We start from the raw sequence: 13729 nt of genomic DNA, 5'->3' as shown, positions 1-13729 counted from the left end.
ACTTTGGGGGATATTGTACCCATTTGGGAAGCTGGATGTTTCCCCTATTTCTTTTCCCCCACAGAACTTCAGAGTTGGAAGGGATTCCTGAGACAGACAGTCCAAGCCATAACTACGAAAGAATCCCCACTATGACATACAGAATTGACTCTCCAGGCAGAGGACCTGATTTCCAGGCTCTGCATCGTAGGTGACCCTGGGCAAGTCACTGGGTCTCAATTTCCTCATCTGTAAAATAAGAGGCCTGGATTCCGTTGCTTCCCGTAACCCTTCCAGTTCCGGATCTGTAATCCCATTACAAGTTAACTGGTCTTTTGGGTAATGGGTGAAAATGAACTGTCTTTTGGAGCAGTCATTCACACGCTTAATGTGCCCTCTAAATAATTCTATACATTATAAATAACAATTAATAAAAATTTCTTGTTGATGACTTGTCCTAGAAGGCCCTGAATTTGTGGTTACCCATTTTTGGAGCTCTGATCAAAGGTTTGGACTTGAAGAAAGAGAAACAGGTGGGGTTGGCTTCTGGTAGCCAGTCCTGTTTCCAATATTTCCTAATCTTTCAGCAAATTACATCTGGTTTTCTTGACAAGTCATAGGGAGGCCTAAAACTCCTGGGAATACTCCCCTCAATTGGAATTTTATTATTTCAGATGAAAATTGCCAATAATCACCCATTTTTACTTGCATGTTGAATATGTTGTACTACCTATGCATGGTTATGAAGCTAAATTTTTGAAAGCATTAAAAATAATTGAGAAAAAAAGACAAGTCCAGGACTTGTGGTTTAGAAGAAAGCGCCCAGTGGAATTGGGAATGTAAACATCTCCTTTATTTAATTAAAGATTTTATTTATTTTGAGTTTTACAATTTTTCCCCCATCCCACTTCCCTCGCCCCCCCACCACAGAAAGCAATTTGCCAGTCTTTACATTGTTTCCATGTTGTACATTGATCCAAATTGAGTGTGATGAGAGAGAAATCATATCCTTAAGGAAGAAACAAAGTATAAGAGATAACAAGATCAGACAATAAGATATCAGCTTTTTCTTTTCTAAATTAAAGGGAATAGTCCTTGAACTTTGTTCGAACTCCACAGTTCTTTATCTGGATACAGATGGTATTCTCCATCGCAGATAGCTCAAAATTGTCTCTGATTGTTGCACTGATGGAATGAGCGAGTCCAACAAGGTTGATCATCACCCCCATGTTGCTGTTAGGATGTACAGTGAAAACATCTACTTTTAGGCTCTGGCTCTCCTCCATATCATTCACAGAATGCAGTACATGTCACCTAACCTGGTACTTCTATGTCTTATTTCATGAAAGGAGGATGCTGAACCAGATAATCTCTAAGGTTTAATATTATATCATCCTGAGTATTGATGACTTAGTTCTTCTGCTGACTGATACTGGTGGTTATTTTTCTAAGTCTATCACCAGAGTTCATTATGCTTCAAGAACTGCACTATACAGAACATACATCTATGCCAATGAGTAATTGGGGGATATAATAGGCATAGGCATTGCAGAAGAAGAGCATTCATTGTTATGGGGAAGAGCCAGTAAAATACACATGGAAAATATATAAGGTTTCATAATAACTGCATATTTAAAGGAACATGATGCTAGCTAGACAGCATGACAATGGAAAGCACACATTCACTCTGAAATTAGAGGATCTAGTAGATTCTATCCTAATATAAATGAGGAAGTGACCAAGTCACTTAAAATTTTATTTTATTTGCAACTGAAATTACCTCCTCCCATGTTCCTCAAGATTAAATAAAATGGTGACAGCTAGGTAGCACAGTGGATAGAGCACCGGCTCTGGAGTCAGGGGTACCTGAGTTCAAATCTAACCTCAGACACTTAATAATTACCTGTGTGGCCTTGGGCAAGCCACTTAACCCCATTGCCTTGCAAAAAAAACCTAAACTAAAAAATAACACAAATAATCAAGCAAAACTAATTCCTACATTAGGCATGTTCAAAAAATGCCTCAATCTGTACTCTGAGTTATATCACTTCTCTGTCTGAAGATGGGTAGAAAATTTCATCTTAAGTCTTCTGAAATTGTGATCAGTCATTATATTGATCAGAGTTCCTAAATCTTTCAGAGTTGGATATGTTCTTACAATTTTGTTATTGTTACAATTGTTACAAAAGTGTTCTTCTGAAACCATTCCCATCATTTCTTATAGTATTATTCCATCAGGTTCAAAAAAACCACAACTTCTTGAGCTATTCCCTAATTGAAAGGCATCCTCTCAGTTTCCAATTCTTTGCCAACATGCAAAAAAAAAGATTATTAAAAATGTTTTTGTGTATGTGAATCCTTTTCTGATTGCCTTGATCCCTTTTGGGTATAGAATTAGTAATAGTACCCCTGAACCAAAGGAAATGCATTGTCTAATAGATTTTTGGGGTCATAGTTTCAAATTGCTCTCAAAAATGTCTAGACTAGTTCACAGCTCCACCAATAGTGCATTAATGTACCTGTTTTACTACAGTTTCTCCAGGATTTGTCAACCTTCTCTTTTGGTCCTTCATTAATGGGCTACATATTAATTCTTAAAGGGCAACAAATGCTAACTATAATTAAATGAGGTAAAGTATATTAAAGTACTCTGTAAACTTTTAAGTTCTATATGAATGTATAATGTATGAGATGATTCCTTAGATTTGCTTTAATTTTCACTTCTCTACTACTGATTTAGAACTCTTTTATATGGATGTCTTCTAAAAATCTGCCTATTCATATTCTTTGACTATCAAATAGGGAATGGTTCTTAGAATAAGAACATGAATCACTTTTTAAATCTGAATCACTTTTCCATGTATATATATATATATATTAGAAATTAGATTTTTATCAGAAAAACTCACTGCAAAGATATTTTTCATAATATCTAATTTCAGCTGTCTTGGTTTTATTTCTATAAAACCTCTTTAATTTCATGTAAATCAAAATTGTCCATTTTACCTCCCGTGAACCTCTCTCTTGTTTGGTAATGAATTCTTCTCTGCTTATGGATCTTGTAAGTATTTTTTCCCATGTTTGTCTAATTTGCTTATGTTTCAACCTTTATATCTATATTGTGTGCATATTTAGAGTGTAATTATATGCAGTGGTGTGAGATGTTAGCTTACACCTAGTTTCTGGACTACTGTTCAATTTTTCCAACAATTTTTTTGAATGCTGAATTCCTGCTTCAATAGCTAGGTTAATCAAAAATTAGACTACAATGCTCTCTTGCTTTGTACATCGCTTCAACAAGTCAATTAAACTCAGGATCTCACTTTTTCTTCACCTTTAAAATGTGAAAGCTGATATACACTCTGAGTGATGGCCTTTGAGGTCCCTTCATTTCTAAAACTATGATCAATCTTAGATTCAGAAGCGACCTGGGTTTTAATTTTGCCACTTTCAGTAAGTATAAGTTATATATATATATATATATATATATATATATATATATATATATATATATATGTATGTATGTATGTATTTATCACTCATAGTAAGTATATGACCATGGGCTAGTCATCTGATCTTCCTGTTTCTCTGTTTCTTCATCTGTACAATTGCTATAAAAACACCCACCATGTTTACTCCATAGGGTTATTGTAAAGATCAAATAGTCAACTCATATTATTGTTATTGTTCATCATTTTCAAAAAAGACCAATGGCATCACAGAGTGATGTCTTTATTCATGCATGGATTGGATTTAAGAGGAAAAGAGTTACACAAAGCTGTCAACCCCATTCTATCTTCCAGAGTCACTGAAGTCCAGTAGCAAGACAATACTCAGGACACCTGACAATGGCCTTGGAGGCAGTCGATGATCTTGGCATCTTCAATGCCTGACCAAGCCCTAAATCCTCCACAGTGTTTGCTTCAGTCACCTTTATAGCCATTGAAACAAATTGTTCTCTTCCACCCATTCTGCCTGGGGGAAGTCTTCATATTCTCAGGGTAAGAGTAAATCAGTGTCTGCTTACCTCTTAGAATTCTTGTCTCTTCTCTAAAGATATGATTTCTCTCTCATAACACCCAATTTGGATCAAGGTACAACATGGAAACAAAGTAAAGACTGACAGATTGCTTTCTGTGGGGGTGGGTGTGGGGGAGGGGGGAGGGAAGTAAGATTTGGGGGAAAATTGTGAAACTCAATATCTTTAATAAAAATTTAAAAAGAAAGAGTAAATCAGTAGCCAGGCCATGACCACACTCCAAATCTATGAGGTGGCAAAATATAATCAAAAGAGGATGGGATTTACAGTAAGAAGACCTAGGTTTTAATCTCAGGCTCACTTTTCATCTAATATTTTCAGATCCCTTTTCAAGTCACAACTTCTTTGGGCTTCATTTTCAGAGAATATATAAAATCCTTAGCCAACGTTAAGGGTTTCAAAACCTTAAAAGTGTTATATAAATGCTATTATATTATTAAATGAAGTAATGAAAAGTTCTCTGAAAATCTTAAAGTGCTATATGAATCTATAATATATAATAGTAACAGTATAGAAATTATATTTAAATAAGCCTTCATTACATAAAAAAATCTGTCACATAGATTAAAAAAGGAAAGGAAGAGGAATGCAATGACTTCAAAATGTATGTAAAATAGTGCAATATGTCAACAAACCTTTTTAAAATGTAAAACTTTCTGATAAAAATAATTCAGCAGTCTATTATGGTATCATTTTTCATGGAAGCTATGAATGCTGAACATTTCAATGAACCTTTCAGAAATCCATCACAGCATAAGAGATGGTGTCATTCAGCTGGTCAATAGGCATTTATTAAATGCTTTACTACTTGCAAGTTCTGTGCTAAATGCTAAGGATACAAATACAAGTAAAAAAAGAAAAGAAAAGAATTGCAGCCCTCAAACAGCTTATGCTCTAATGGTTGAAGACAGTCTGAGGAGTCAGAAAACTGAGCTGGTGGAAGAGGAATGAAAGTGGATGACCTAGGCTCTACCTTATAATGGAGGCATTATGGTGGTACTCCCCCCCCCCATCATTTGTAGGGCTAGAGAGGTAAAAGTATGCTGCAGAGTGAGAAAGCAACAGGGACTGAGGAAACTTCCAGGATAAGGAGACAGGTGTGGATTGACAGTGAAGTCAGGAGAGTTAGAAGCAGAGTCAGATGAGAAATTTATATCATGATATTAGCAAGATAATCAACTCATCAAAATTTTGACAAAGATGATCGATAAATTGTCTGCTTTGCTATTGTTGTTTCGTTGTGTCTGACTTTTGGGGATCATTTTGTCCATGGGGTTTTCTTGTCAAGATACTGGAGTAGTTTACCATTCCTTCTATAATGGATTAAGGCAAACAGCAGTTAAATAACTTGCCCAGTTTCACATAGCTAATAAATGAGGTTTCATAGGAACTTAGGTCTTCTTGACTCCAGGCCTAGAACTTTATTCATTAAGTCATTTAAACTACTAGAAATTTAGAAAAAACAAAAGTAAATTATTGCTTGGTATTCATGTTTGAGTTTCTATTATGATGTAGACAGACTTGTGAATTATAACATGCTTACAGAGAGTGGTCAATCTGAATAGCAATTATAACCCTTATTTATAGATGTGAGATAAACACAGAGAAGTGATTTCATTTCTGAATGACCTTGAAGATGCAATGTAAAAATTTTCTATATTGTCATCCACTAATCAAAATCTCATTATCCCTGGATTGGCTGGAAGCAAGAGCAAAGTTTATATCTGCCTAAGCCCTAAATGATATGAAGAATATAGAGGGAATATCAAATGGTTGTGTAAGCATAAAACATGTGATAGGAAACTTAGATTTTTGACTATCCTAAAAAGGAGAAAGGAATAAGAAAAGATATGGGAAGGAAAAAAAGAAAAGAATATTTTTTGGAAAAGAGGATTATAAATGTCACTATAATTAAGAGAATGGGTTTACTTGAAAGAAACAGAGATAGAAAGAGACAGAAAGAGAGAGAGAATAAAAATAAGCTCTAAGAATAAAGTCAAGAACAATAAAGGAAAATACATTATACTTAAGGGCACCATAGACAATGAAAAAAGTCATGAACTATATATGCACAAAATGATGTAACATCTAAGTTCTTAGAATGAAATCTAGGCCAAATGAAGGAACACATTAGTATTAACATGATAATAGTGAGAGAGTTTAATATTTCTCTCTCAGAGTTAGATGAATCCAATAAGATATAGAACTATGTAAAGTTTTAGTAAAATTAAAGTCATCGATATAAATTCAAATGTTATATATTTTTCTAAGCACCCCAAGGTATCCTTATATAAACTGATCATATGCTTAAAGCATAAACAAAAAAAAGATAAAAAGGCAGAAATAATAAACACATTTTTATAGAATGAGACAGCAAAAAGAGGCAATGAATAGTGAATAAAGAGTTAGCCTTGGAAAAAAGAAGATATAGACTGTTATATCTCTGGACAAATCCCTAAATCTCCCAATACTCTGGTGTCAAATTCAAATAGAGACATAGGTTGCATATTATCTATGTTTTATAGTATTTTTATTTATTTTGTTGATCATTTTTATTTATATTTTGATCTAATACAGCCACACTTTTCCTGTTCCTTGAATTATGGGACAGAGATTTTGACACCTCTGCCCTAAGCAATTTTCTAAGACTATAGGTTTCAGAGAAGGCATTAACTGTTAGAGGGAATTCCCTGTGACAGTTAAATCACAGGTCTAACCTTATCCTTAACACTGTTCTCTCTGAACTCCTCTATCTACCCAATGGTTCCTTTTGACAGATTCTTTTGCCTTTGTTGTTTATCCATGTCAGACTGATTAACTAAATGCCATCCCCTGCTATAGGCTCTGCTGCAACACCTCATCTTCCCTCTGTACAGTCTCACTAGATGATCTCATGAGCTCCAGTGTGTTTGGGTTTTTTTTGTTGTTTGTTTGTTGTTTGATGTGTGTTTGATTATTACATCTACACAGATAATTTCCAGATCTGTTTATCTAGCACTAGTCTCTTCTGTGTTCCAATCTTCCATAACCAATGACCTCTTGGACATCTTGAATTGAATATCCAGGAGATAAATCAAACTCAATATATGTAACATAGCCTTTATGCTCTCCCATTGCCCCCAAATTCTCTTTTCTTCCCACACAACACACACACACACACACACACACACACACACACACACACACACCCCTAAATGACCTCCAGTGGTTCCCTACCACCTCAAAAATCAAATGCAAATTCCTTTGTCACTTAAAATTCTTCATCACCTTGTCCCTCCCTACATTTTCAATCTTCTTAATACCCTTTTCTCTTCCATGCATTCAGTTCCAGCTTTACTGGATGTCTTTCATCTCCTTTATCATGACATTTTATCTCCTGTTTCTAGTCTTGGTGCTAGCTGACCCCCTCACAATTGGAATTGGCCCATCACCTTGGTCAGAACTATCATTTAGTTAGAGAAACAAGACTAATACCATAGCATACCTGAAAAAAAAAATAAATGCTAAACAATATGGTGACAAATCTAAGTGTAATAAAGGTCCAGAGAAGAGAGTAATCTGGAGAGCTATGACAGTTTTCATGGAAAATTTTAAACTATAACAATGTTTTAAAATTTTGTCTTATTCTTTCCATTTACATTCTTGTAATCACTGAATAATATTGTTTCATTGTTTCTTTTTAATTCACTTTGTATCAGTCCATATGTTTGCCTGTATTTCTCCAGGAGGTCTTTTTAATCACTTTTGCCAATTAAAAAAAAAATAACCAACATTTATTTTTCCCCTTCCCATTCACATTGGAAGTAACAACAATAACAACAAAGTCATTGGAATAAATTGACATTGCCAATCCACCACCTTTCCAGTCTTAGACTTTACAGTCATACAGTCTCCTTGCTTTTCCTTGAACAAAAGACTGCTTCAAATTAGGACTTGAGCGTTTATATTTCAGAAAATTGGCAAATGCTTCAAATTAGGGCTTGATTTATTGTTTTGTCAATTACCTAGACTTAAGAAAGTGATAGAATATATATACACCATAACAGGCATTTTCATTGATACTCTTATCTAGAACTCCCTCCTTCCTCATCTCTGCCTCCTTGGCTCCCTAACTTCCTTTAAATCTTATCTAAAATCCCACTATTGGCCTTTTTTTGATCTGTTACCATGAAGTATCTTGTTGTTCCTTTTTGTTTTTATGTTGTCTCCCCAATTAGACTAAGAGCTCTTCAAGGAAAGGAATTTTTATTTTTGTTTTTCTTTGTTTACCCATCCCTTTCTTTGCACAGTACCTGGGCCATGACCCTTACTTAATAAAACTCACTTGACCACATCCAACAATGTGTCTACTTTCCACATCCTGCAGGAAAGAGTGCAGGGTAGGTAGGCTGAGAGGAGAGATGGCATTGTGGATAGAACCACATAAGCAAAGGAACAGAATCAGTAATGTTGATCATAAATCTGGAACTGGAACCCCATAATAACCTTCCCTGGGGAGGAAAATTCAGAGAATTCAGATAGCATTTGTGATCCTTTAAGGAAGGACACAGTGGACATTTCTGTAGCAGATTTTGATCTGGGATGATTATAGTGCCAACAGGAGCTGGGGAACTGGCTGACCTCTCCTTTGAGAAAGTCAGGGACTGGTCTGAGGGCAGACTGTCAGACCCCAGCCAAAGGGAGCCAGCTCCATTCTGCAGGAGAAAATCATTGTAACTTCTTCCCAGGGTTTAGTGATTTGAGATCCAGAGTGTTTTGGAAAAGGAGCAAAGGGACTGGGACTTGTCCCACTCAGCTCTTTAAATGAATGATGAGATTAAGAGCTAAGGCTCTTTTTGCCTATAAAGATAATCATTCCCCCTCCATCATCTACTCTCTGAAATTCCAAGTCAAGTAACTCCTTTGCAATGGGGTACTGGAGCCAGTTCAAAAGTAGAGATAACTAACTTTTCTTTTCTTTTTTTTTTTGCAAGGCAAAGGGGTTAAGTGGCTTGCCCAAGGCCACACAGCTAGGTAATTATTAAGTGTCTGAGGTGGGATTTGAAGTCAGGTACTCCTGATTCCAAGGCCAGTGCTCTATCCACTGCACCACCTAGCTGCCCCCCCATAACTAACTATTCAATGTGAGCATTTATACTTCAGAAAATTGCCAAATTCTTCAAATTAGGGCTTGATTTATTGTTTTGTCAATTACCTAGACTTAAGAAAGTGATAGAATATATATACACCATAACAGCCACATGAGATTGATGATCAATCTTAATGGACTTGCTCAGTCCATCAGAGCAACAATCAGGGACAATTTTGGAGTAACTGCAATGGAAAATGCCATCTTGTATCTGGAAAAAGAATTGTGGAGTTTGAACAAAGACCAAAGACAAAGAACTTTAATTTTTTAAAAAAAAAACGTTATGTTATTATGTAATTTTGCTATCTTTTATATTTTATTTTTTTCCTTAAGGATATGATTTCTCTCTCAACACATTCAATTTATTGGGGGGTTTTTTTTTAGGTTTTTGCAAGGCAAATGGGGTTAAGTGGCTTGTCCAAGGCCACACAGCTAGGTAATTATTAAGTGTCTGAGACCAGATTTGAACCCAGGTACTCCTGACTCCAAGGTCTGTGCTTTATCCACTAGGCCACCTAGCCGCCCCTAACACATTCAGTTTAGATCAATGTATAACATGGAAACAATGTAAAGACTATCAGACTGACTTCTGTGGGAGTGGGAGGAGGGAAGCCAGATTATGGGAAAATTTGTAAAATTCAAGAATAAATAAAGTCAAAAAAAAGGAAAGTGATAGAATAAATGTTAATCATGCATATTAAATTTAAATGTTCTGTGATACCCCTTCTCACCCAGAGAGCTAGATATTAAACATTTCCTTGTGACAAACATCCAGTATGCCCATCCCTGAGTGGGTCTCAATAGACTTTGATGTCTACTATTGCTCAAGATTTTATTAATTACTAAAGAAGTAATGTTAAAACAGAATATGGAAAAAACATATATACTTTTATGCCTACTAAAATATAAATGTGAATTTCTACTGGACAGAAAAAACTTTAGCTTTAGTATTCAATGATTTCAACATTTATGTACTCTAATGGGGCAATTGCAAACCATACAGGCTAATGGGTCCATCTGTGTGAAACTGAGAACTACAGAGGGTTGGGGTTTTTTGGTTTTGTTTTATTTTGGTTTTTTTGACTCTTAAAAACATCAGCACACTGGAATAAACATAACAGAGGCATTTGTGCCAAACAATATACAAAAAACTTTGTCATAGGCATTGTATTACATTTGTTAAGTTAAAGACCAGAATAATCATAAAAGATGTGTAGTTATATGTTCCATAATCAAAAATGAGTCTCAGTAGAATAGCAGAAAGATCTTTTACTTCTCCTGAGAAAACAATAGCTCCTCTGGAGACAGATAACTACAGGACTCAGATTTCTGATAGAGGAAAACAGTTTTCCAACATCTGCCATTGCTGGAACAATTTCAGCCAGCTGTGCTTTGCAGAATGGAGTGTCCTTTGAGTTTGAAATTTTTCTGCTTTTGAAGGGTTTGTAGCCTTCTTAGTTGGAAAATGTTAACAAAGTTAACAGCTGTGTTAACAGAAATTTGATTATTTTAAAAAATTTTATCAGATTCCATGTAAAGTTTTTACAGTAGATCCAATTTGTTCATTCTCTACCCCTTCCATTTCTCTCTGTCCACAAAAGTTCCTAAGGGAGAGCCTTAAATGAAGTACAATAGAAAAACGACAATCTGTCTCCATGAGTTTTCCAAAATAAATGGTTTAAAGACTGAGACTGAGTAATTTGAATGAAATGTGTGTTGCCCCTTTCCATTCTACTGGTTCTCTTTTTAACTACTGTATTTTGCCATCGTGGAAATGTTTTTTATGTGGTACAGTCTATTCTATAGGTTCCAATCTTGTCTAGAGACTTCTAAAACAAAACATGAATTAAAATCTCTAGTTCACCGTAATGTTGGCAGTACTGGTATTACAGGCTCCATTCCCCTGTCTCTTTCCTTAGGATTTAGGGAAGAGGCCCTCAATAATTTAAAAGATTCAGGTTAAAAAAAAGTAAATAATCCAGGTCAGCTACCCTGGGAAAGGTCAGGGGTAATTTGGGAAATAATTAGATGTTTCTCTTGAAACCCAGAAAGAATTGTTGACACTTTCACTTTAAATTACCAAAACCTTCCAACTGCCCAGCTAACTGTAAAAGGTCTAAGTCCATCATTTCACTATTGCTCATATCCAAACCCCAGGCAGAGGGTCAGTAATCAAATTTTGCCCTAGATCAGATTACTTTGAGAACACCAAAAAAAAAAAAAGTTTACAGATCTCTTTGAGATACTGGAATAATACAACACTCAATACTCAAAAAAAGCAACAATAGATCCAGTTCAGATCTTCCCTCTTGAAATGCAGCAGAACCCAATCCTAACATCAATTCCATTTAGGAAGTAAATTGGAGGAATGAGCAAATCTAAAAAGAACCCCACTATATAAAACTAATATGGTAACGAGGACACCCAAGACACAAACCAAGAAGAGAAAGACTCTAATATGTCTACAAGCAATACCTCTGAGAAAAACACAGCTTGGGTACAAAATGAGCTAAAATTACTAGATGAGATGAAACAAGAGTTAAAAATAAGAGCTAAATGAAATGAAGATGTGTGAATTAAAAACTGGAAAAGTAATGAAAGTTATGAAAGAAAGAATTGGAAGTGGAATTAATAGTTTGACACAAGAGCTTTCAAATCTTGGCCAAGGAACATCCTGTCAGAATATTAAAATGGATCACACATTCTTTCACTTCATGAGATAACAAGAAATATTAAAAGAATGAAAAAAGAGAAGGAAATGTAAAGTATTTCATATCAAAAACACCTGACCAAGAAAACAGATTGAGGGGGAAAAAATTAAGTACCATTGGACTACCTGATTGTCATGACCAAAAAAAAAAGAGCCTAGACATATTATTTCAATAATTCTTTTTTTTTCACTGAATATGGTGACTTTATTGATAGTACACAATAAAGGACTCTAGACTTCTCCCCACCTACTACAGGAGTGCTTTGGGACAAGGGGCACAGGATCCCTGGCAGAGGAACGCATGTTAGGGATGTGGGCTCCTCAGTGATGTAACTTTTTTTTTTGGCTGGGGATGAAGATTCATCTATGGCTTCCCATTTTATTCTTTGGAGGCCATGAAGACCATGAGGTCGACTACATGGTTGCTATAACCATACTCGTTGTCATACCATGAAATAAGCATGGCAAAGTAGTCATTGAGGGCAATACCAGTGCCTGCATCAAAGGTAGAAGAGTGGGTGTCACTGTTAAAGTCACAGGATACAACCTGGTCCTCTGTGTAGCCCAGGATGCCCTTCAAGGGTCCCTCTGATGCTTGCTTCACCACTTTCTTGATGTCATCATATTTGGCAGGTTTCTCCAGGTGGCAGGTCAGATCCACAGCAGATACATTGGGAGTGGGAACACGGAAAGCCATGCCTGTGAGTTTTCCATTCAGCTCAGGGATGACCTTGCCTACAGCCTTAGCAGCTCCAGTGGAAGCAGGGATAATGTTTTGGGCAGCACCATGCCCATCATGCCACAGCTTGCCAGAGGGACCATCCACAGTCTTCTGGGTAGCAGTAATAGCATGCACTGTGGTCATGAGCCCTTCCACAATGCCAAAGTTGTCATGAATGACCTTGGCCAAGGGGGCCAAGCAGTTGGTGGTGCAGGAGGCATTACTGACAATCTTAAGAGAATTATCATATTTCTCATGGTTCACTCCCACCACAAACATTGGGACATCAGCAGAAGGGGCAGAGATAATGACCCATTTGGCTCCACCCTTCAAGTGAACCCCAGCCTTTTCCATGGTGGTAAAGACACCAGTGGACTCTACAACATACTCAGCTCCAGCATCTCCCCATTTAATATTGGTGGGATCCCACTCCTGGAAGATGGTAATAGCTTTTCCATTGATCACCAGCTTTCCATTCTCAGCTTTGACAGTGCCCTTGAACTTGCCATGTGTGGAATCATATTGAAACATATAAACCATGTAGTTGAGATCAATGAAGGGGTCATTGATGGCCACAACATCTACTCTGCCAGAGTTGAATGCAGCCCTGGTCACCAGACGCCCAATGCGGCCAAATCCGTTGACTCTGCCCTTCACCATCTTGGTTCAGGAATGCAACTTACCAGAGCAGTGGATCATTGCAGGGAGCTTGTAGAAGAGCTGAGAGTCTATTTCAATAATTCTTAAAAGAAAATTAGCCAGGGGTGGAGTCAAATGGTGGCATGATGGCAGCATTTCCTGGGAACTCCTACCTCCACAAACTCCAAAAGCCAACAAATTATGATTCTAGCCAAAATTTAGAGGGGCAGAACCCACAGAAAGACTAAGTGATACATTTTCCCAGTCCAAGATAACTTAGAAGTTCCACAGGAAAGGTGTATTTCACCAGGGGGTTGGAAAAAAGCCATGGCTGCAGCCCAACCCAGACCAGCCCAGCTCAGAGATCACCAGCAACAGCTCGAAGGGCTGGTGAGAGAACTCTGCTACACCAGAATGAGTGTGGAGTGAGGAGTACCAGCAGCAGAATCTGCATTGAGAAAGCAGCCTGCACCACCCCCAGAGACGGTAAGGGAAGTCTGCAAAGATTTCTCT

General features: G+C 36.8%; 1 protein-coding gene across 1 annotated transcript; it reads right to left on the bottom strand.

Annotated features, from left to right (window-relative positions):
- Positions 1 to 12206: 12206 nt before the first annotated feature.
- LOC141516145 (glyceraldehyde-3-phosphate dehydrogenase-like) lies at positions 12207 to 13268 on the bottom strand. The gene has a single exon (XM_074227409.1). The coding sequence runs from the start codon at positions 13235 to 13237 to the stop codon at positions 12236 to 12238; it is 1002 nt and encodes a 333-aa protein (XP_074083510.1). The 5' UTR covers positions 13238 to 13268; the 3' UTR covers positions 12207 to 12235.
- Between the last annotated feature and the right edge of the window lie 461 nt (positions 13269 to 13729).

Source organism: Macrotis lagotis, chromosome 3, assembly GCF_037893015.1.
Source record: "Macrotis lagotis isolate mMagLag1 chromosome 3, bilby.v1.9.chrom.fasta, whole genome shotgun sequence".
Classification (NCBI taxonomy): Eukaryota; Metazoa; Chordata; class Mammalia; order Peramelemorphia; family Peramelidae; genus Macrotis; species Macrotis lagotis.
This window is presented reverse-complemented; position numbering and strand designations above follow the sequence as displayed.